This window comes from Prionailurus viverrinus, chromosome C1 (genome assembly GCF_022837055.1).
Source record: "Prionailurus viverrinus isolate Anna chromosome C1, UM_Priviv_1.0, whole genome shotgun sequence".
Lineage (NCBI taxonomy): Eukaryota > Metazoa > Chordata > Mammalia > Carnivora > Felidae > Prionailurus > Prionailurus viverrinus.
The window spans coordinates 156,227,743-156,247,809 of record NC_062568.1 but is presented as its reverse complement, the minus strand read 5'-3'; the positions used below and the strand labels follow the sequence as shown (position 1 = coordinate 156,247,809).

General features: G+C 35.5%; 2 protein-coding genes across 10 annotated transcripts in view; one reads left to right on the top strand and one right to left on the bottom strand.

Annotated features, from left to right (window-relative positions):
• Nucleotides 1-10,103, top strand: part of SRSF11 (serine and arginine rich splicing factor 11) — a 44,627-nt gene extending 34,524 nt beyond the window's left edge. For 5 of the 8 annotated variants that reach the window (XM_047871008.1, XM_047871009.1, XM_047871005.1 and 2 more), the window contains 5 exons: nucleotides 2,847-2,978; nucleotides 5,485-5,574; nucleotides 7,954-8,070; nucleotides 8,466-8,604; nucleotides 8,710-10,103. In XM_047871008.1, coding sequence (XP_047726964.1) covers nucleotides 2,847-2,978; nucleotides 5,485-5,574; nucleotides 7,954-8,070; nucleotides 8,466-8,604; nucleotides 8,710-8,907 — 676 coding nt within the window. In that variant the 3' untranslated portion in view covers nucleotides 8,908-10,103. The remainder of the gene's footprint in view (nucleotides 1-2,846; nucleotides 2,979-5,484; nucleotides 5,575-7,953; nucleotides 8,071-8,465; nucleotides 8,605-8,709) is intronic. The other 3 variants (XM_047871007.1, XM_047871006.1, XM_047871004.1) reach the window with 3 other exon arrangements.
• Nucleotides 10,104-14,903: 4,800 nt separating this feature from the next.
• Nucleotides 14,904-20,067, bottom strand: part of ANKRD13C (ankyrin repeat domain 13C) — a 92,201-nt gene continuing 87,037 nt past the window's right edge. For both annotated transcript variants that reach the window (XM_047871001.1, XM_047871003.1), the window contains one exon: nucleotides 14,904-17,542. In XM_047871001.1, coding sequence (XP_047726957.1) covers nucleotides 17,412-17,542 — 131 coding nt within the window. In that variant the 3' untranslated portion in view covers nucleotides 14,904-17,411. The remainder of the gene's footprint in view (nucleotides 17,543-20,067) is intronic.

The following is a 20,067-nucleotide window of genomic DNA, read 5'->3' as shown; positions in this document are numbered from 1 at the left end:
AAATTTTACTCCGGCGTGAAATATTGGTCCTACTTATAATCCTCATCTTCCAGGAAGGACCATGCTATTCTAGGTTAGTTTACAGTAAAAAGGAGAACCTAAGTTTTTTTTCTTCTGTATATACCAAACTACATAGTAGCGTTCTCAGATTTTAATTTGAATTATTTTAATATGACCAGTGGGAAATATTTACAACGAAACATGTATTTCCTTGAACAGAGTGTTTTTGGACACTTGTAATAAACAACACCTCATAACAGAATTATTATGGGTTGTAGTATCTTAAGCATGTTGATCTGTAAAATGACCAGTTACTTTTAACAAACTTCTAATATACTGCTATGTATATTTTTCTGATTTCTTTTTTAAGAGCTCATATAAGCTAGTGTGTTAAAGTGGCTCTACAGCACATCACTCTTAAGAAAAAATAGCTGTTTTAGGACCTTAGTAAATTTATGGGTGTGGTACCCCTGCTTATTAGAATTTTTTAAGATATTTTGTATTATTAATCACTTTTGTTTAAAAAGAAGCTAAGAATGTGCTTATGATTTTTTCTACATCTGTAATTTTTCTGTATACATTAAAGGCAGGAAAAAGGAGTTAATAACTCAGTTTAGCTAAATGGTTATCGACCATTAAGTTTTCTGGCTTTAAGTTTTCTTAAAGCCAGAGTCCTCAAAAGGTGAGTAGTGCTTAATTCTAGTAACATCAATTTTTATTTTCCAGAATTTTTTTTAACCTTAAAGAAGAAAGTGATTATTCTGATATTTTGTATTCCATATCACCCAAAATATACTATTATTTCCCTTTACTGAAGTTAGGCAACATAGTAGTTGTTAAGAGTAGAGTGTTGAATAAGGTAGACATGTATATAGTCTCCATTTTTATTAAGCTTACAGAAAGGTATGTAAGTATTACATGAACATTTCCTAGGCTATAGACATGTATTGAGAAGGATTGTTCATAGTAGTTTCCAAATACAGTAAAAAAAAAAAAAAAAAGTGATTTTTTTTTTTATCACAATTTTTAATTCCAAAAATTTATTGAATTTGGTAAGACACTAGTGATAGGTTTTGAAACACCAGTTTGACATAATGAGACAAAAGAAGCCATCTTAGCACATTAGTAAGAGGAAAGAAGGCAGTCAGTATTTCTTACATACACCTACACTAAGGCACTGAGCTGAATTTCATTTTTTATATTTTTTAAAATTCTTATCTTTAAGAGAGCACAAGCAGAAAAGGGGCAGAGAGAGACACAGAATCCGAAGCAGGCTCTAGGCTCTGAGCTGTTACGCAGAGATCCTGACGCGGGGCTTGAACTCACAAGCTGTGAGATCATGAACTGAGCCTAAGTTACAAGCTTAACTGACTGAACCACTCAAGTGCCCATGAATTCCTTTTTTTTTTTTTTTTTTTTTTTTTTAAGAGAGAGAGCATGTGAGTAGGGGAGGGGGGAGAGAGAGAATCTCAAGCAAGCTCCATGCCAGCACAGAGCCCAACACGGGGCTCAGTCCCACGGCCTTGGGATCATGACCTGAGCCAAAATCAAGAGTTGGACATACCAGGCAACCTGCCCCACCGCAGAGCTGAACTTTTTAATTTCATTTTAAATGACGAGTACTTGTAATATAGGTGCTGTTGTTTTTCCATGTTCAAACAATGGGCTCAGAATGTTTTAGATGTGCTGCCTTATAATTGAGATTTGAACACAAAAATCTTTTTCATTTCTAAAGTGTCTATCCTCTGGACAACTTGAAGAAGTGAATGCAAAAAGTTTAGACTATACTAGAAATTTTCCCTAGAAACAAGTTGAATGGTCCCTATAAGTTAAATGACAAAAGTCTTGGGGCGCCTGGGTGCTTCAGTCGATAAGGATCCAACTCTGGATCTCAGCTCAGGTCTTGATCTCAGGGTTGTGAGTTCAAGCCTCACATTGGGCTCCGTGCTGGGCATGAAGCCTACTTAAAAAAAAAAAGTCTTAAGCAAACGATACAATTTATTTTTAATTATTTGTAAAAGAGGATAAAATATAAGAAGGAGGATCATTGACAACATCAAAAAGTTAATTGTGCTTAAGTTCTGGAAGAGAAAGTATATAGGATTGGAGGTAAAGGAGGAGAGGACACAGAGAGAAATACTTCTGTTACAGGACTGGAAAGGGGTGATCACTTAGAGATAATGATCATGTTGACGGGAAATGAGAGTCAAAGAGACAGTTTGTGCTGAGTTGCATATTTTTATATAAATCTGCATTGCTCGGATATCTCTTAAGTTGTAAATCAAGTGAAATAATATCTCAGAGAACAATTAGAAATCATAGATGGCAAGAACACGTTAAGTGGATTACATTTAAAAAATGCAAATAAGAATGGTACCTACTCAACAGGCTTATTGTGAGAACGAGTATTTGTAAGGCACATGGTAAGAATATGTAAGTATTTGGTAATAGATACATAGATTTAACCTGCAGTAGTGAGGATTCACGTAAGATACATGATAAAATTCTGTGTAGTTGTGGAAGATGATGCAAATGAATCAGATAACTTTCTATTTTCCTTCATTGTCTAGCACTATTTTTAGGCTCAGACTTGTAGGGCATAGGAGGACTATTTTGACAGGTAAGGTGAGAAATTCCAGGTGTTAAAAAAAAAGTATTAATTTCTAGTGTATCAAAGATGTTTTATTTATGGACTAAATGAATAGTATCAGCAACTGACAGAAGATTACCCATACTTATTGATGTTTAACCCATATGTCTGAATCATTTGATGCTAAATGAAACAGTCACAGAGCTAGTCTTTCTACATTTATATATGTGTATTGGCTTTCTTTTTGCATTATTAGGCGATCAAGAAGCAGATCAAGAAGGAGATCACATTCTAAGTCAAGAAGTAGGCGACGATCCAAAAGTCCAAGACGGAGAAGATCTCATTCCAGAGAGAGAGGTAGAAGGTCAAGGAGCACATCAAAAACCAGGTACAGTAGACCATTGACATTGAGTGGGAAGACAAATTTTAGTTTCCAAGACTTAAATACAGTGCTACTTAATGACAAAAGAGGTGGTGAAAGGGGATAGGGCTAGACTCGAGAAGAGACTCTTTAAAGTTTGAGGAGACTGACATTTGTTTTCTTGTGCCCTTTTGCAAACTTGAGGCTTCTCCTTATAGCTGAAAACCTAGATAATAATTTCTTTGTAATAAAATTTCTTAGCTATCCCACTGCCTTCTTTCATTTCCTTCTTTTCACTCAACCCTGCTAAGCATATGGTGCTACCAGCCATTCCTTTGGTCTGCTAAAGAGTTCATGGTAGACAGCCTTGCCTTAATTCATCTTTACAAATCTCATTGTCAGCACCTTATAAATATTTTTTAAGAACTGCTGAACCATACTTAGAGTGTCTCATCCCAAGATTTGGAACCAGCAGAAGGCTAAAGTTGAAGGATTCATTAAACATCCTACCTTAACATTTTATTTGGACTTAAACAAGCATCCATTCAGTAGTCTTTTTCATTTAGGGCCAGACCCTTTTAAGTTAATATGTAGTCCTGAGTAACATCTACCAAATCATTGGTTTTGTTTTTTCATTTCAGCCACCTTTAAGGTGACAAGAGAACTATCACATTTTAAAAGTGACTAAATTTTTTCTTCTCAAATTTTAGTTGTCACATAGTTTCACAATGTTTTTTTAGCAACTTTTCTTATCACTTTCTATAATATTTGCCTAAATTTTTAGAAGCAGACCTTTTATTTATTTTAGACTGTTATCCATTTGTATAATTATGTAATTACGATAATAAAGACAACTGGTATCCAGAAGAATTTATTTTTGGTGAGCATATAACTCAACTGGGAAAGGAGGCTTTGTTACTATATTTTACAGAGTGAGTCATCTTAATGCAGTCAATCAAACAAACTTGTGTAATGAAACCTTTATTATACAAAGAGGAATTGGGCATTCTTTTCCTCAAGGAACTTTTCTTATATAAGAGAGATTAATGTGATTACCAAGGAAGTATCATTGTTAGTTGTGTTAGAAGAGACTTGAGAAGTGACTGAGCATTGAATTCTGATAGATTTGACGGGCACCTGGGTGGCTCAGTCAGTTGGGCATCTAACTCTTGATTTAGGCTCAGATCATGATCCCAGGGTTGTGGGATCGAGTCCTATGTCACGGTCTACACTGAATGTAGAGCTTGGTTAGGATTCTCTCACTCCTTCTGCCTATTTCCCACGTTCTTATGCTCTCTTTCTCTCTCTCTCTCTCTCTCTCTCTCTCTCTCTCTCTCTCTCTCTCTCAGATTAAAAAAAAATCTGAAAGATTTGACTGGATTTAAGAACATGGTTTCAGGTGTAGAACGTAGTTTACAAAGTTAGCATACATTCTTAGGAAAACAACTATTTTGGTGTAGGGGAACTAGGAAATGAGGTCGGAAAAGTGTAAGGAGACAGGTGACACACGGAAGGCTGTGTTATTCACACTTAGACACACCTGATCCAGGAGGCAGTGTCTCCAGATGGAAAAGTTAATGGAATCAGGAGCTATTATTTTCAGATTTGTACTTTGAAAAGATTTCTGATAAAGGATCAGCTTGTGGAAACATGACTGGGTCTCCTTAAGGGACTGTTAGAGTAATTGGAAATTAGATGGTAAAGACTTGAATGAAAAGAGGAGATAACTCAAGGAAGCAGGGTGACCAGAGAAGGAAAGGAGTGAAATAGAAACTGTAGCATAGGGCAATTAGCTTAGGGGGGGGGGGGGGGGGGGGGAGAGATACTTTAATGTCTAAAATTATAGAATAGTTGAGGATGGGTATGTGTACGTTTATGGGGTTAAAGGACTTCTCATTCAACAAAGACATTGGTTACCTTTTGCCCAGAGTCTTGGAGAAGTTGAGGTATGGTTGTAGCAACAGTCCATTATGATGGGAATTATTTTGATAGCACTGAATAGCCCAGAATATGTAGCAGGAAACAAAAGTAGAAGGTTGGCTTGGTCCATGGTGAAATTAACTAACAACATAGAGTATGTGCTTTAGAATATCGGTAATGTTGACGATTAAATCCAGTGGCACATTGTGGGGTTTGGCTTGATAGTAGAGGACATAGAGCCATGGTGGGTTGGGAAACTGGTACTCAGCTGAGAGAAGAGGTTTGAAGAGCCTAGAAGCAGTTATTAAAACTATTGGTGTTTCTTGCCAGAGTATATACCAAGAAATTGGCCATCATCCTTTATTATTTTCTCATCATACAGTCTGTTTTGCTTTGTTGGAGAGTTTTATGTGTAATACCAGGAAAATGGGATTTTTTTAAAATTTATTTCCTACAAATATGCCACTTGAGCTATTATTCCCATACTGTTTCTATAAGAATACCATTCATTTTTCAGGAATGAGATTAGATTTCATTGTGCTTTTTGTAGTGCTATATTAATTTATATTAGCTGACTCTTCTTATGCATTCATAAATTGTGTTCATCTATTAGAGAAAAAAAGAAAGAAGATAAAGAAAAGAAACGTTCCAAAACACCACCAAAAAGTTATAGCACAGCCAGACGTTCCAGAAGTGCAAGCAGGTAAGGTGGCGTTAGGAGTTCTTGGCACCTTTTAAAACTTTGTTTGCAAGAATAGTAGACTGTGAGCATTAAATGTTTTCTAGTACATCAGTACATACTCCAGCGTTGAAGTTTTTTTAAGGCAATTTTGAAGAGTAACCTAAAGTTCTGTTTACGTTTTATGGTGTTACATTTGAAATGACATGAAATTCAGTTATAAAGGTCAGTTTTTATGTTTGCTGTATACATTTCACATCCTGATTTGGTTTGCTTGTGTTCTTTTCCTAACAGTTAAGTTTTAATGTTAATGTATGCTGAATTGCTACATTAAGTTCATTTTATTACAGTAAGTCATACTTAAAATATCCACATACATAGTGGTTTATTGATAAAATGAGAGGCCATATGATTTGTTCAGAAATCATAGAAAGGATGTACAGAAATACATGTGCAGAATCATAGAAAGTCAAATAACCAAATTTAAATTTGGCAAAGGATCTGAAGTGACAGTTCTCCAAAGAAGGTAAGCAGGTGTCCAATAAGTGCATAAAAAGATGTTCAACATGAGTCATCAAGGAAATGCAAACTAAAAACACTTCACACCCACTAGGATAGTCATATTTTAAAAACCAGATGGTAACCAGTGGTTGGTGAGGATGTGGAGAAACTGGAACTCTGAACATTGATGATATGAATGTAAAATGCATATGGGTGGTTCAGTTGGTTGAGCTTCTGACTTCAGCTCAGGTCATGATCTCACAGTTCATGAGTTCAAGTTCATGAGCCCACATCAGGCTCGCTGCTGTCAACCTGTCAGCGCAGAGCCTGCTTCAGATCCTCCATCCCCTCTCTGCCCCTCCCCGACTTGTACTCTTCTAAAAATAAATATTTTTAAAATGGGGCAGATACTTTGGAAAACTGGCAATTCCTTCAAAAGTTTGAATTTCTTGACACAGCAGTTTCATTCCTAGGGATGTACCCAAAAGGAATGAAAACCTAATTTCCACCCAAAAACTTTTGCATGAATATTTATAATAGCATTGTTCATAATAAGCCAAAAGTTAACCCCAGTGCCCATTAACTAACATGGGTAAACAAAATGGTATGTTCATACAATGGAATATTATTCAGCAGTAAAAAGAAAATGTACTGATAGATGTTAAATTTTTGTTGCATACATACTATGTGACAAATACAAAACATCTGTTCTGTCTAGGGTATTTGGAGTTTCGATTACACAGAGCGGTAGCAAAAAGAATGAGGTATACAGACTTGACAAGCTTAATAAATATTTGATGAATGAAAAGTTGTGTGTAATGTTTCTGGTGGTAGAGGTCCCAGGGCTGTAAGAGTCAAAAAGCTTTTTTTAAAAAAAGACAACCGAAAATGTGAGATTTTGATTATTTTTTGTGCCTAAATTATTATAACGGTCATCTTATAAGTCTTAAAAATTTTCAGAACAATGGCAGGCAGAATATTTAAAAAGAAAAGAAAAACCCACAGTTTTAAAGATGAGAAAGGGTATATACATCTTAAAAACAATTGCTCAAAGCAGGGTTGACGGCAACATTTGTTGGAATGTGGGGAGTTAGTTTGATCTCTGTTATTACTAACTCTACTCCTTGAATTTTACCTAAAAAAAAAAAAAAAATTGTCCTAGAGTTTATTAGCAATTGACTTTCATATCACAACATACTTTTATATACCTTTTCTAGCCACTGAATTTAAAACCAGTTTCTGAACATTTACTTCAGACTTTTTCCTCACGCATTAGAACTTTTGTCTTTAAGAAAACTTAAGGTTTTCTTGAGGACATTAAAGGAAAAGCACACAGTTTGCAAAAACATTGCAGCTGTTTATTATTCGTTTGATTCTTCAGCTCAAAACAGTATTTGAAAATGGGTCTTTTGGAGGCGCCTGACTGGCTCAGTCTGTGGAGCATGCGACTCTTGAAGTTGGGGCTGTCAGTTTGAACCCCACATTGGGTATAGAGATTGCTACTAAAAATCTTTTAAAAAAGAAAAAAAAAAAACTAAAAGAAAATAAATGGATTTTTCATTACCAGAAACTTGTAGGAGTTCATAGTGGAGCTCTCTCATGGGCACATCTGCTATGATGTGCCTGCATATTTATTTTTTTTTTAATTTTTTTTTTTCAACGTTTATTTATTTTTGGGACAGAGAGAGACAGAGCATGAACTGGGGAGGGGCAGAGAGAGAGGGAGACACAGAATCGGAAACAGGCTCCAGGCTCTGAGCCATCAGCCCAGACCCCGACGCGGGGCTCGAACTCACAGACCGCGAGATGGTGACCTGGCTGAAGTCGGACGCTTAACCGACTGCGCCACCCAGGCGCCCCAATGCCTGCATATTTTAGATAATACTGTATTTTAAAGTCTAGTTTGCACATTTGTGTTTCTAGAGAGAGACGACGACGACGAAGTAGGAGTGGCACAAGATCTCCTAAAAAGCCTAGGTCACCTAAAAGAAAATTGTCTCGCTCACCATCCCCTAGGAGGTAAGAATATTAGTCATAGGGATCTGTACTTCTCTATATTTCAGAAACTGTTTTTATTTTTACAATTCTAGACTTTTCCTTCCTTTTCAGGAATTAAAGTGCTTAAGAACATGCTGATGTATTCATTCCCTCCATGCTTGAGACTGTGTTCTAATAAACAGTATTTGGGAGTGAGCGTTTAGACCTGTAACCCGCTTCCAGTCCTCTTGCCTGTATTAGTTGTGCACAGCTTGTATCCGGTATTTTGAAATTGGATCTTTGTTCTTCGTGTCGTATGAATTTGGGTCAGGCTCACCATCTGAAGAAGTTTAAACTTACTGCTACACTTAAGGGTGAAACTTCTTGAGTGGTTCCTTTAAAGGATCTTTTTTGAGAATTTTTTACTGTCGTCCTAGACATAAAAAGGAGAAGAAGAAAGATAAAGACAAAGAAAGAAGCAGAGATGAAAGAGAACGTTCAACAAGCAAGAAGAAGAAAAGTAAAGATAAGGAAAAGGATCGGGAAAGAAAATCAGAGAGTGATAAAGATGTGAAAGTATGTTTCCAAACTAATTTACTTTGATACTTAGGGTAGTGCTGGTAATTTTAAGAAGTGGTTTTTCTGTGAAGACGTTTACTTTTTTTATTCTCCTTGGCAAAGCAGGTTACACGGGATTACGATGAAGAGGAACAAGGGTATGACAGCGAGAAAGAGAAAAAAGAGGAGAAGAAGCCAACAGAACCAAGTTCCCCTAAAACAAAAGAATGTTCTGTGGAAAAGGGAACTGGTGATTCACTAAGAGAATCCAAAGTGAATGGGGATGATCATCATGAAGAAGACATGGATATGAGTGACTGAATATTGCCTCCATGGGAATCCAACTGTATACATGCATCAGTGTCATTCCTTTGTGTGATTTCTTAATGCTGTATTTGTTCATCTCAAACCTAGATGTATACAGCTCTGAGTTATAAATGGTTATAAAGCTCCTGATATTGATATTAGTTATTTACATCCAAAAGCTTTTAGAAAATGACACATGAGTAACCAATTCTTGACATGGTGAAATCCGATTGAGTATCCAAGCAGTTTTACTATTCTGGTGCTGCTTCATAACAAAAATGAAAAGCTGCATGCATCTACAGCAGGCATGGATTGTTTATGTTGTATGATCTCCTTTATTATAAGTAAGTTCACTTATAGTATTTCTAGAATTTGATTCATTGCCGTAATAGAGCCATGTAGGGAATGCACTGATTGCATGTTATTGTGGCAGGAATATCCTAAATGTCATTAAAATCCTCCAACATGATGGATCTACTTATGGTCTTGTTTGTTGACATGACAAATTAACATTCTTACAGTTACACCTGAAAATGAACATTTGAAATAGATAATCCTTTAAGCCTTGCGGCTAAATTTTTGTGGCTTTTGTTTAACTTTGAAAGGTTATATATGCACTAACCTTTTTTGATGGCTGATTAGGCTTTAATGACAGAAACAAGATTTCAAATGAAACTGTCTTTGGCAGTGAGTAAATAGCATATTTTGAAGTAGAGTTGTATACTTTTTCATAAGGTGTTTGGGAATTTTTTTTTCCTGAAATAATTTATTCCACGTCTACATCAGTGAAAGCTTCTGCCTATCCTGAGTCCATCTGTAAGAGAAAAGTTCTCTCTTGTCTTGATTTTCACTTTTCCACTCTTTCATTAATTTGTTTTAATCTCAGTGTTGGAAAAAGAGGGTAGTGCATTTTAAATTGACCTTCATATGCTTTTAAAATAAGACAAATCTACTTGATAATGTACTTTTTATTTGATCTCAAGTTGTATAAAACCAATAAATTTGTGTTACTGTTACTGCAGTAGTAATCTTATGCACACAGTGATTCCATGTTAAATGCAAAGTAGTTAGGCAACTGTTTTCTTAGTTACAGGAGTTTCAAGCTTCACTTTTGTGCAGTAAAAACAAAAGTAGGCTACAGTCTGTGCCATGTTGATGTACAGTTTCTGAAATTGTTTTACAAGACTTTGATAATAAAACCCTTAAACTCATGTTCATGTTCCTGTAAAACTGTATTTGTATTTATTTACACTGTTGAATGTATGACATTTACCTCATTCATTTTACAAATCAAGTTCTTTCCCCTTTCAGTCCACATATTGAAATACAGTAATGAGATGAAATCCGTCAGTGTAGCGATTAGTTGCCATCAGAATTGTCAAAGTTGGTTTTATTTCTATCTAAAACAGTCTTAGTGTAATTTTATTTCTCATATTCTGGGCGTAGGAATGGGGTTGAGTAAAGCAGTTAACTTTAGGATAAATGATCCCACCTATATCTAGTAAATTTATATTTTCAGTGAAATATAAATATTTGCCTTTTCTGGAATAGTATAGAAACTGTCAATGGTATGTATCTACTGTAAAATACTAAATAGTATATTTATTCAGTTATGAAATGAGTAGTGTTTGGCTGGCATTAAGGAGAAAATGAGACTTGGAATTGTAGCTTTTATGCAAGTTTGAGTATAATTTTTTTTAACTTTTAAAATGCCATATAGAAAAGCAGCATTGTTTTTACAGTTTGTAGTAAGTAACTTTTTAAAGATTTTATCAAAGGAATTTTGTCTATAGTGAGTAAAAAGTTCTAGTAATGGTCCCATTGCGTTTTTTAAACACAAAGTTGCAGACAAATGACATTTGTTTAAACTTTCGAAAACTTTTTTAGTAAGGGTTGAACCATATGACATTGCCATTTTTGTAAGTCAAAAAACAAGTAAAATATTGGCAGTTTCATGTGATTAAACCTAATAGTAAAACCTGTTTCCTCACTTGTAATCTCTGAATACAAACAAATATACTAACTTTTCAAAAGCAGTTAAGAAATTTTTGGCTTTAAAATCGTGCCATTGACTTAAGATTCTAACAGTGAAGGGAATCCACACTTCTAGGTTATTCTTCAGTGAACATTTTATGCACAAAGGTAGGGTTGCACTGGGACACAACCCTTTACCACATAATCAGTTGAAATCAAGTGAATACTGCCTCCACGCTGAGTTATGTTCTGTATTTGGTAGTAAAAATGATTTAAAAATAAAGGTGGTTTTGTTAGAAAAATGTTTGTCCTATTTATTTACTTCAATCCTTGAGGAGTGAATGAGTAGTAGTAGGCTATATGAGAGTCCATTCTTACTTTGGTTTCATTCACCAGGTGGGAGACCTGTTTCTTAATTTTCCTGTCTAAAATGAGGGTTTTTGCCATGCATTTTGGTAGTTAGAAAAAAAATATGCCTGGGTCAGTAAATGGTACCTGCCATTTGATTATGGAGCTTTTCAAAACTATGCAATAATTAGTTTGGGATAATGTTTTAGCAGAAGCTCTAAGATAAATTGTGTGGAGATAAGGCTTTGAGAAGGCTATGTTTTTCTTTTTGTGACCGGATTTTGGATCACCTTCCTGGTAGAGATAACCTATTATGTGGAGCATAGGAAAATGTTAGGTACTTGGGGAAATCAAACTAGGCTTTCACTGGAACAGTAAAAAACTAATTTTCTTTAACCTTGGTGTTGCATCTTAGAATTGACTAAGGTTCTGTGGTGAGTATCAGCAGGCACAAGCCAACTTTCCCTCTAGCAAAACCAATACTAGTTTCTCCAGTTGGGCACCAGATTATGTACTTGGGATGTGGTGGGAGGGCATGCTGTTTGAAGATAGACCTTTCAAGCTGGAATTAAGATTTCTGTTCTTTTGCCTCAAATCTAAGCTAATGAATTTCATCCCTGTTCTAAAATACTTCTCTGTGATCAGGTACAGTAATTGTGTTTATTTTAGCTATCAATGTGACAAATGTTACTGGTACTTTTAAGAGTATGTCTATCACTAAGGCTTCATTGACACAAGCAGCTTTTCTAAATGAGACTAATCTGGAGTTGTAGATGTTTGAGATTGCTTTATTCAGTTTTATTTTGAATGCCGTTTTCATTTTATGTCGAAGTCTATGTGAAATACATTTAGACATTCTTTAGCAAAATAATTCATATGTGAACCATGCTAATTTACCAGTGGGAATATTCTAAAGAATATACTTAAAGTGTAATAGTAGATGTTATTGGTAATCAAAGAATTCACAGAGAAAGGATCTGATAGAACTATTTTTTTTTTTTAATTCTGTCCTTACAAAAATCAGGGAAGTGATGTTCACGTTCTTTTAAAAGTCTTCTGTTGTGAAGGCTATTTTCCCAGGTCACGTCATTAAAATTAGTCCTTTTTTAAAGGATGTCCTTTTTTTAAAAAGCTGGTTAGCTAATGTATGATTTGTACATAGAAATTAAAGGTCTAGTAGGGTCACAAAGAATGGGATGATCCAAATGATGCTTAATATTACTTTTCAGTTAGGATACAATGCTATCAATATACCAGGTGTAAAAACTGCCTTTTTTCATTCACTGTGAAAAGTTAAAATTTGCTTAAGTATCAAGTTTCAGAAGACAAGTATCATATAGGTTAAGAATGTTTTTTCTTATCGGTGTTCAGAGGAGCAGAATCACTGGAAGCAACCTTTCTTAACAGAGATTTGACCTTAATTTTGAGGGCTGGTTAAGGAGTCTCAAAGGTGTTTGTCTTTGCAATGCTGGAGATTAAAGCCCCACTGGCAGTCTACAGTGGAAGTTGGATAGTTGGGAGGAGTAGGAGTAAGATGGAACCACACACAGGAGCCAGAGCCCACAAGGGTGGGCTGAAACTTAGGTCCATCAGGTCTTGTTTGCTTCTGACCTCAGTGGCAGGGGTGTCCTGCAGAAACTAGGACCCTTCACTGTCCTGGCTGATAGTCTGAGAAGCTGAAGGAGGATCTAGGGGAAGGTGAGGCAATTGTAGGTCCAGCTACTGCCTCATCATCCCAAAGGGGCCAGCTGAGAAGCCACAATGTATATAAACTACGGAATTTCTGCTTCTGTCCTGTCCTCTGAAATTCCCACGCCACCCACATTCATTATTTAAAATACTAAAGCCAGTCATTGTTAGCCACCATTAGTGACCAAGAACTCTATGAGAGGTACAGATGATATAAGTGATGGTTTGTTTTTACATTACACTCAGGTTCTACCTTGTTTTCACCTGCAAAGCATGATCAAATTCAGGAAGGATTGCCAAGTACCTTTCTTTAAAGCCTTTAAGAGATTTTATTTCAGTATTTATAGGTGCTGTGGCCAGCGTGAAATTCTAATTTTGTGTACCATAGGTGCCATTGTGGCTGAAAGCACTATTCTAAACTGAGCTGTAACAGTTTTAAAAGTTCATCATTGGAGGGATGGCTGGGTGGCTCAGTTGAGCCAACAGCTCTTGATTTCAGCTCAGGTCATGATCTCATGGTTCATGAGTTCAAGCTCCACCTTGGGCTCAGCACTGACAGCACGGAGCCTGCTTGAGATTCTCTTTCTCTCTTCCGGCACCTCCCCTGTTCTCTGTCTCAAGATAAACATTACACACACACACACACACACACAGTTACAATGTGATACCCTTTAAAAAAATTTTTTTTAAGTTCACTGGATAGTACTATAAGAAGGATCACATGATCCGAAAAATATGTTAATACTTGAGATGGTTTGACTAGGACATACTATTGCCACAGATTTCTGACATAAAATGCTTTGCAAAGGCAGTTTCTGCTAATTCATAGTATACAAATGATGGGCTTTTACCAAGTTGAATTTTGTTGTCTTTACAAGTGTCTAACACTTCCTGTCCAATTATCTCTGGGGCAAGTTTCACCATCAGTCGTCTTTGAAACTTCCTAATTTCAAATATAACAAGTTTGGTAAGGATGCATTTTGTTGATTCTGAAAACATGGTTAAGGTACCTTTTGCTAGAGTTAACAGTAGAGACATACTGTGCCCCGTGCTACTCACTAATTCTCAATTTGAAAGACTAGGCTCACTAAAACAATCATTTACCACCATCCCCCAAGGTGTAAATAACAAACTGTACATGAACACCACCAGGAAAACCCATTTTTGAGTGGGGCACAACACCAGTTCTAAGCAGGAGAAAGAAACTATAGTTGACACTTAACATGGGTGTGAACTGTACAGCTGCACTTATATGCAGATTTTTTGATAAATATAGCACAGTACTGTATATTTTCTCATCATTTTCTTAATGTTTTTCTCTAGCTTTGTTTCAAGAATATATAATATATATAATGAACAAAATGTTTGTTAATCACCTCTTAGTCAGTAAGCCTTCCAGTCAACAGTAGGCTGTTAGTAATTAAATGTGGGGGGGCGGGGGGGAATCAAAAGTTACATGGATTTTTGACTGCGGGGGAAGGGGGGGGAGGTTGACACCGCTAACCCCTGTGTGTTCAAGGGTCAGCCGTTGGTAGTTCTTTGGCTACAGCTGCTATCGGCTTCTTTGAAAATGCGTTCATTTCCAGACCACTGTATGGACCTGCCTCCCCATAATCACAGCATCTGCTTTATGCTTCCCTGTGTGCCGTGTGACAATTCTCTGTATACAAATGACTACACACAGAGGCAAATTGTCTCTAGGGAACAATTTTCTTGAAGACAAGAATCCTATCTCCCCTGATTCTGTACTAGGTGGCAGGAATATTGAGCACTTGTAAAGGGCCATGTCAGGTGACCATTTTACAGTCTCCCAAGTTTAAACAGTTTCTTCAGTCACAGTTGGAAGGTATATAGAATTTTACAGACTTAAATAAACAAATCAACACAAAATCTAGATTTTCACGTGAGATTATCAAAATATATGGTTTTTTGATCTACTTACTTGAAACACAGCATACATAGCTTCATTAACTGGATTAAAAGGCACATTTTGAAAAGTCTAATATTGTGAAAAGTTTATTTGCATTAATTAACTCCTTGTTTTCACCATCATAAGAGATACATTTGCTTGCCCTCTGTGATCAGATAAAAGACATTTTGGTGGAGTGATAATACATAATACAGATATGTAGGCTCGTATCCCACCCAGAATGGGAGATAGTAGGTTGCCCTTTTAAAACCTGGATCAACCCAGAGGGGCTGATCCCTGAAAGACTGGGGATTCTTAACAAAGACTGAAGAATTCTTAAACAAAGTCTTTCCTGATTGCTTCATTAAATTTGAACTTTTTAATTTTATTTTTATTTAAATTCATGTTAGTTAACATACAGTGTAGTATTGGTTTCAGAAGGAGAATTTAGTGATTTATCACATATATAACATCCAGTGTTCATCACAACAAGTGCTCTCCTTAATATGGGTGCCCATCACCCACTGAACTTTTAAATAAGCTTCTATGAGAGAGTAAAAAAAAAAAAAAAAAAAAATTTGGAATGGATAATCTACTATTCTTTATGAAAGAAGAAGATAAGAGTTAAAAACAAAATCCAAGTGCAAAAGTTTTCAGTAGTCTTCCTACCTCCAGTGTACCCCAGCAAAATATTCACAGCCTTTAGGAGCTTGATAAATCCCAAGCTGCAATTTACCATGTTTCTTATCCACTAAGTTGTCTGTAGGTATGAAAAAATCTGCAGTCTACTCCTGAAGCATATCATATTCCCACAAAGCGAGGGAGCCTAAAAGCAACAGTGCCCACTGCTGTTCAGTGTCTCACACCTCATATAATCACCGACAGGATAATTCAATCTCCAAGTCACTTGATCAACAAGCATTCCCAAAATAATAGGGATCAACTTCTATTCAATAAACCTAATCTGGGTTTACCAACTTTTTCCACAAAATTCAACAGACCCACACAAGGTAGTAATTGGTCTTTGAATTTTTAACTATGATTACTTCATTATAAAATGTATTTAATAAAATGTCAACATATGCAATGTAGTATGTTTCAGCATGGAAGATGCAGCTTTAAAGATGTTTATTATAAAATTTTCTTATGGTTGATGCTTTGGATTTTTAAATAAATCACCTCTTCAATAAAAGTCTCTAAATTCATTCAAATTAGTTAAAATCCTGGAAAAAGTTTAAACTATTTGGTCATTCTACAAAATTTGACAGATGCATTCTGACACATTTATCAGTACACATTTAAAAAACATTTCTTTAAGCTCTTTAATACAGCATAACATTTTATGACTGTAATACATTATTCTCCCTAATTTATTTTCATTCTTGGACCTTCAAACCATCTTGGAATAAATATGAAAAATTTTAAATGCAAAAATGAGTAACGCATGATTTCACTTCGGAGATTAATTAAAATCAATAAATATTTTCTTGTGACTTAAAAAAATAAACAGTAGGAATTGTCGATCCTGTGTACATTTCTGGAATTTAGCTTGTAACAAATATTGTTAGCATATAAAATGTTTTTACCTTACTTTGAAAGCATTAAATATGTAGGGACGTCCAAAATATGTGGGTTGTTTTTTTAAAACTGACACGAATGCATCCATGTTCCATTAAAAACAAAATAATCAGAATGATGTGCAGTTATTTGGAAGCAAGTTTAAAAATTTGTGGAGTATTTTTAAAGTGCTGAGATTTGGAAGAGGAGTATCTTTAAGCATGCTAACCACAACCTTATCATGAACACAAAAAGGACTTTTAAACTCAAGTTTAGAAAAAAAAATTGAGGTTCTATGAAAGGAAGATTAGTAACAAACATTTTCCATTGAAGAAAGAATTCAGGTAAAAACAAATAGCACCACGATGAATTGCACTAAGGTGCTAAAGGAGGTACCTTATTCCCTGCAGAGTGAACGCTCCTTCTGAAATGTATTGCAACATATAAATGCAATTGTTTAATGGTTACCATTTGGTTCATTCATCTACAGAAAACTGCATTCCTTCTAGTTCATTATATTGAACAAACATTCAAATTACTGAACTATACATAATGTTACATAGTTTACATTTTATGAAAACAAAGCTTGAAGGAGTATTTATAAATATCACCTTGAATATAAGATGACAAGTTTAAAAGGGCTTCATATCTCTTAAGACATTTAATTTATGTTAATGGTCCAGGAGTGTTTTAGATATAGATATATTTATATGCATATATATTTCAACAAGAAGTGTAAAAATCTTTAAAAACAAATCACAGCACTTAGAGCTGTTTTACATAAGAAGTACTCAGGGTCATTAAGGTGTCAAACTAATACACTTATAATATGTATATTTTTAAAAAGACTGAAAATGGCACATCAGGAAACTTGCTGAAATTCTTTTTAAAGGCCCATTTCATCATATCATTTTACTGATGTGTCGATTCAATGTAATTCCCTTTTCTCCGCTGAATATTTGTCCCTTCTATTTGGATTCACTTCTGGGGTCTCTGTATTCTCTTGCTTTCCTTGGTCAGATGACATCATTTTCCATGTCAGTTAAAGATCAGGAAAACGGCTTGGGTCTTCCTTATAGTCATCAGGTATAGTAAAGATGGAGCCATCAAATTCATCGTATCGAAACTCCTGAAAAGTCACAGTGGCTGTGATCGTAGGAAACACGGGAATATCTAGAGAGGACGATCAATGATAACATCGTAAAATAAAGTGATCATCTATTTATACACCGTAAATACTATTAGAGATATCCATACTCCTTCAAATGTAAAAAAGCATTATTCAAGGAACTGATAAATCCTAAAATATGTCTAATAGTGAGTGTGTCTAGTTTGGAGAAGGGTTTCTATTGGTGAAAAGAGAAACACACCAAGGCATCAAGAATCACACCAAAAACACAAGTTCCCATTGCTTCCCAGTCTTAAAACTGTAATGCCAGACTCCACTGGTCTTTTTATCTTTTACTTGGGGCAAAGAGACAGAAACATTTGTGCTTTTTGCATTCTGGCATCTTTTCTTCTTATTATAGCATATGCTATTCTTAATCTGAGCTGATTTATTATCATTCTAATACAAAAGAAATATATTAGTCCCTTTTGTTTTAAAACACTAACTACAATCCATCGCTTAAATATATGTGATTAAAAAAATCCCATCAGAATTGGAATAATTGGGGTAAGAGTTCTAGACCTTTCACCAAAGACCTGAGGTATGAACCATACAGTTAGTTGTCTAGAGGGGGAAAAACCCCAAGTAGAGGGAACAAGCCCAAAAGCCCTAAAAAAGAAAGTGTCTGGTGTATCCTGGGAACAGCTAAGAGACCAATGAGGGGAAGATGAGGAGGAGATGAGGTTAGAGGAGAAACAGGGACCTAGATCAAGTGGGTTTGAGGTCCAGAAAAAGTCTTTGGCTTTTACTCTCCAGGAAATGGGAAACCAATGAAAGTTTGTCAGCAGAGTAGTAACATGCTTTGGCTTATGTTTTAGCAGATGCAATGAGAATATAATGTAAGGTGACAAGAGTAAAAGGAGAGATGTGCTCCAGAAGCAGCAGCCAGACAGGCAGGAAGAAAATCAAGAGAGAATTCTATCAAGTCAGAGGAAATCTGAAGAAAAACTATCATTCATTCAGACGGGACTCTACAAAAATAGAACGCTACAGATCCTGGAGAGATTAAGAAGGATAACAGAAAAGCATTCACTAGATTTAACAATATAAATATCAATAATAAACATAGTAAGAGTGGAAGAGATCAAAAAAACCTGCAGTGAGCTGCCGGGTTGTTTCTAGTTGGGGCTTTTACAATCAATTCAACCCGTAAGGAGTGATCCAGCTTTTCCACCTCTGCACAAACATTTGGTGTTGTCACATGTTTTATTTTAGCCATTCTGTTAGGTATGTAAAGTGATACTTAATTTTAATTTGCATTTCCCCAATGGCTAATAATACTGAACGTTGTTCATGCACTTGTTTTCCGTTCATATATCCTCTTGGATGAAATGTCTGTGTCTTTTGCCTTTTTGTAATTGGCTTGTTACTGATGAGTCTTAAAAGTTCTTGTGTTTTCTTTCTTTTAACTGGGTATTTCACAGAGCAAACAGGCTTTACTTTTGATAAAGTCCGATTCATTGATTTTTCTTTCTATGGCTCATACTTGTGGTATGAAGTCTAAGAACTCTTTGTTTAAACCTATATCTGTAAGGTGTTTTCTGTTTATTTCCCAGAAGTTTTACAGTTTTACAGTTTTACATTTTACATTTTAATTCAATCTCTGGTCCATTTTCAGTTAATTTTTATATAACTACAGGACTCAGGTGGAGGTTTCCGTTTTTCCTTTGGATGTCCAATTGCTCCTGCATCATTTGTTGAGAAGGGTAGCTTTCCTCCATTGAACTGCTATTGCATCTTTATAAAAAATCAGTTGTGCATATTTATGAGGGTCTATCTCTGGATTCTTTGTTCTGTTAAGTTGATTTATATATTTATCCCTCAGCCAATACAACACAGTCTTGGTTACTATAGCTATATAATAAATATTGAAATTGAGTAGACTAATTACTCATACTTTATTCTTTTCAAAATTGCTTTGGCTATTGCTGTGCATCGAATTCTTTCCCCTCCAAAAATCTGTGTTCCAGTCCTAACTCCTACTATCTCAGAATGTGACCATTTTTGGAGACAAGGTCTACAATTTGCAGAGGTAATCAAGTTAAAAGTCATTAGAGTGGTCCCGAATCCAATATGGCAAGTGTCCTTACAACATGGTAAAGTGTGAAGACATACAGCAAGGACATTCGTGTGAAGATGAAGAAAAAGACTGAGGTGATTCTTCTCTTTGTATATGGCTTCTTCAGCCAGGTACTGATTATATATAACTAACTTATCATAGTCTCCTGGTGTCATCATTTTAGCAGTTCAAGTGAAGTAGAAAAACTTTGCCTCCCTTTATGTCCCTTCACCTTCTCCCATTTACAATATAACTATAAGTAGAAAGTAACCATGGAGATAAAAAGTAGACTTTCAAGTAGCCTAGCTATGAAAAGCAAAGATTAAAGGCAAGTGCTGGGTACGACACAGTTCAAGGGTTTGTTTTATATTTTACTTAGTTGGTTGAAATTTTTTTTTCTTTTCTTTTCTCTTTTCTGTCATTAATTTATTTTTGAGAGAGAGAAATGGCACAAATGAGCAAGGGGCAGAG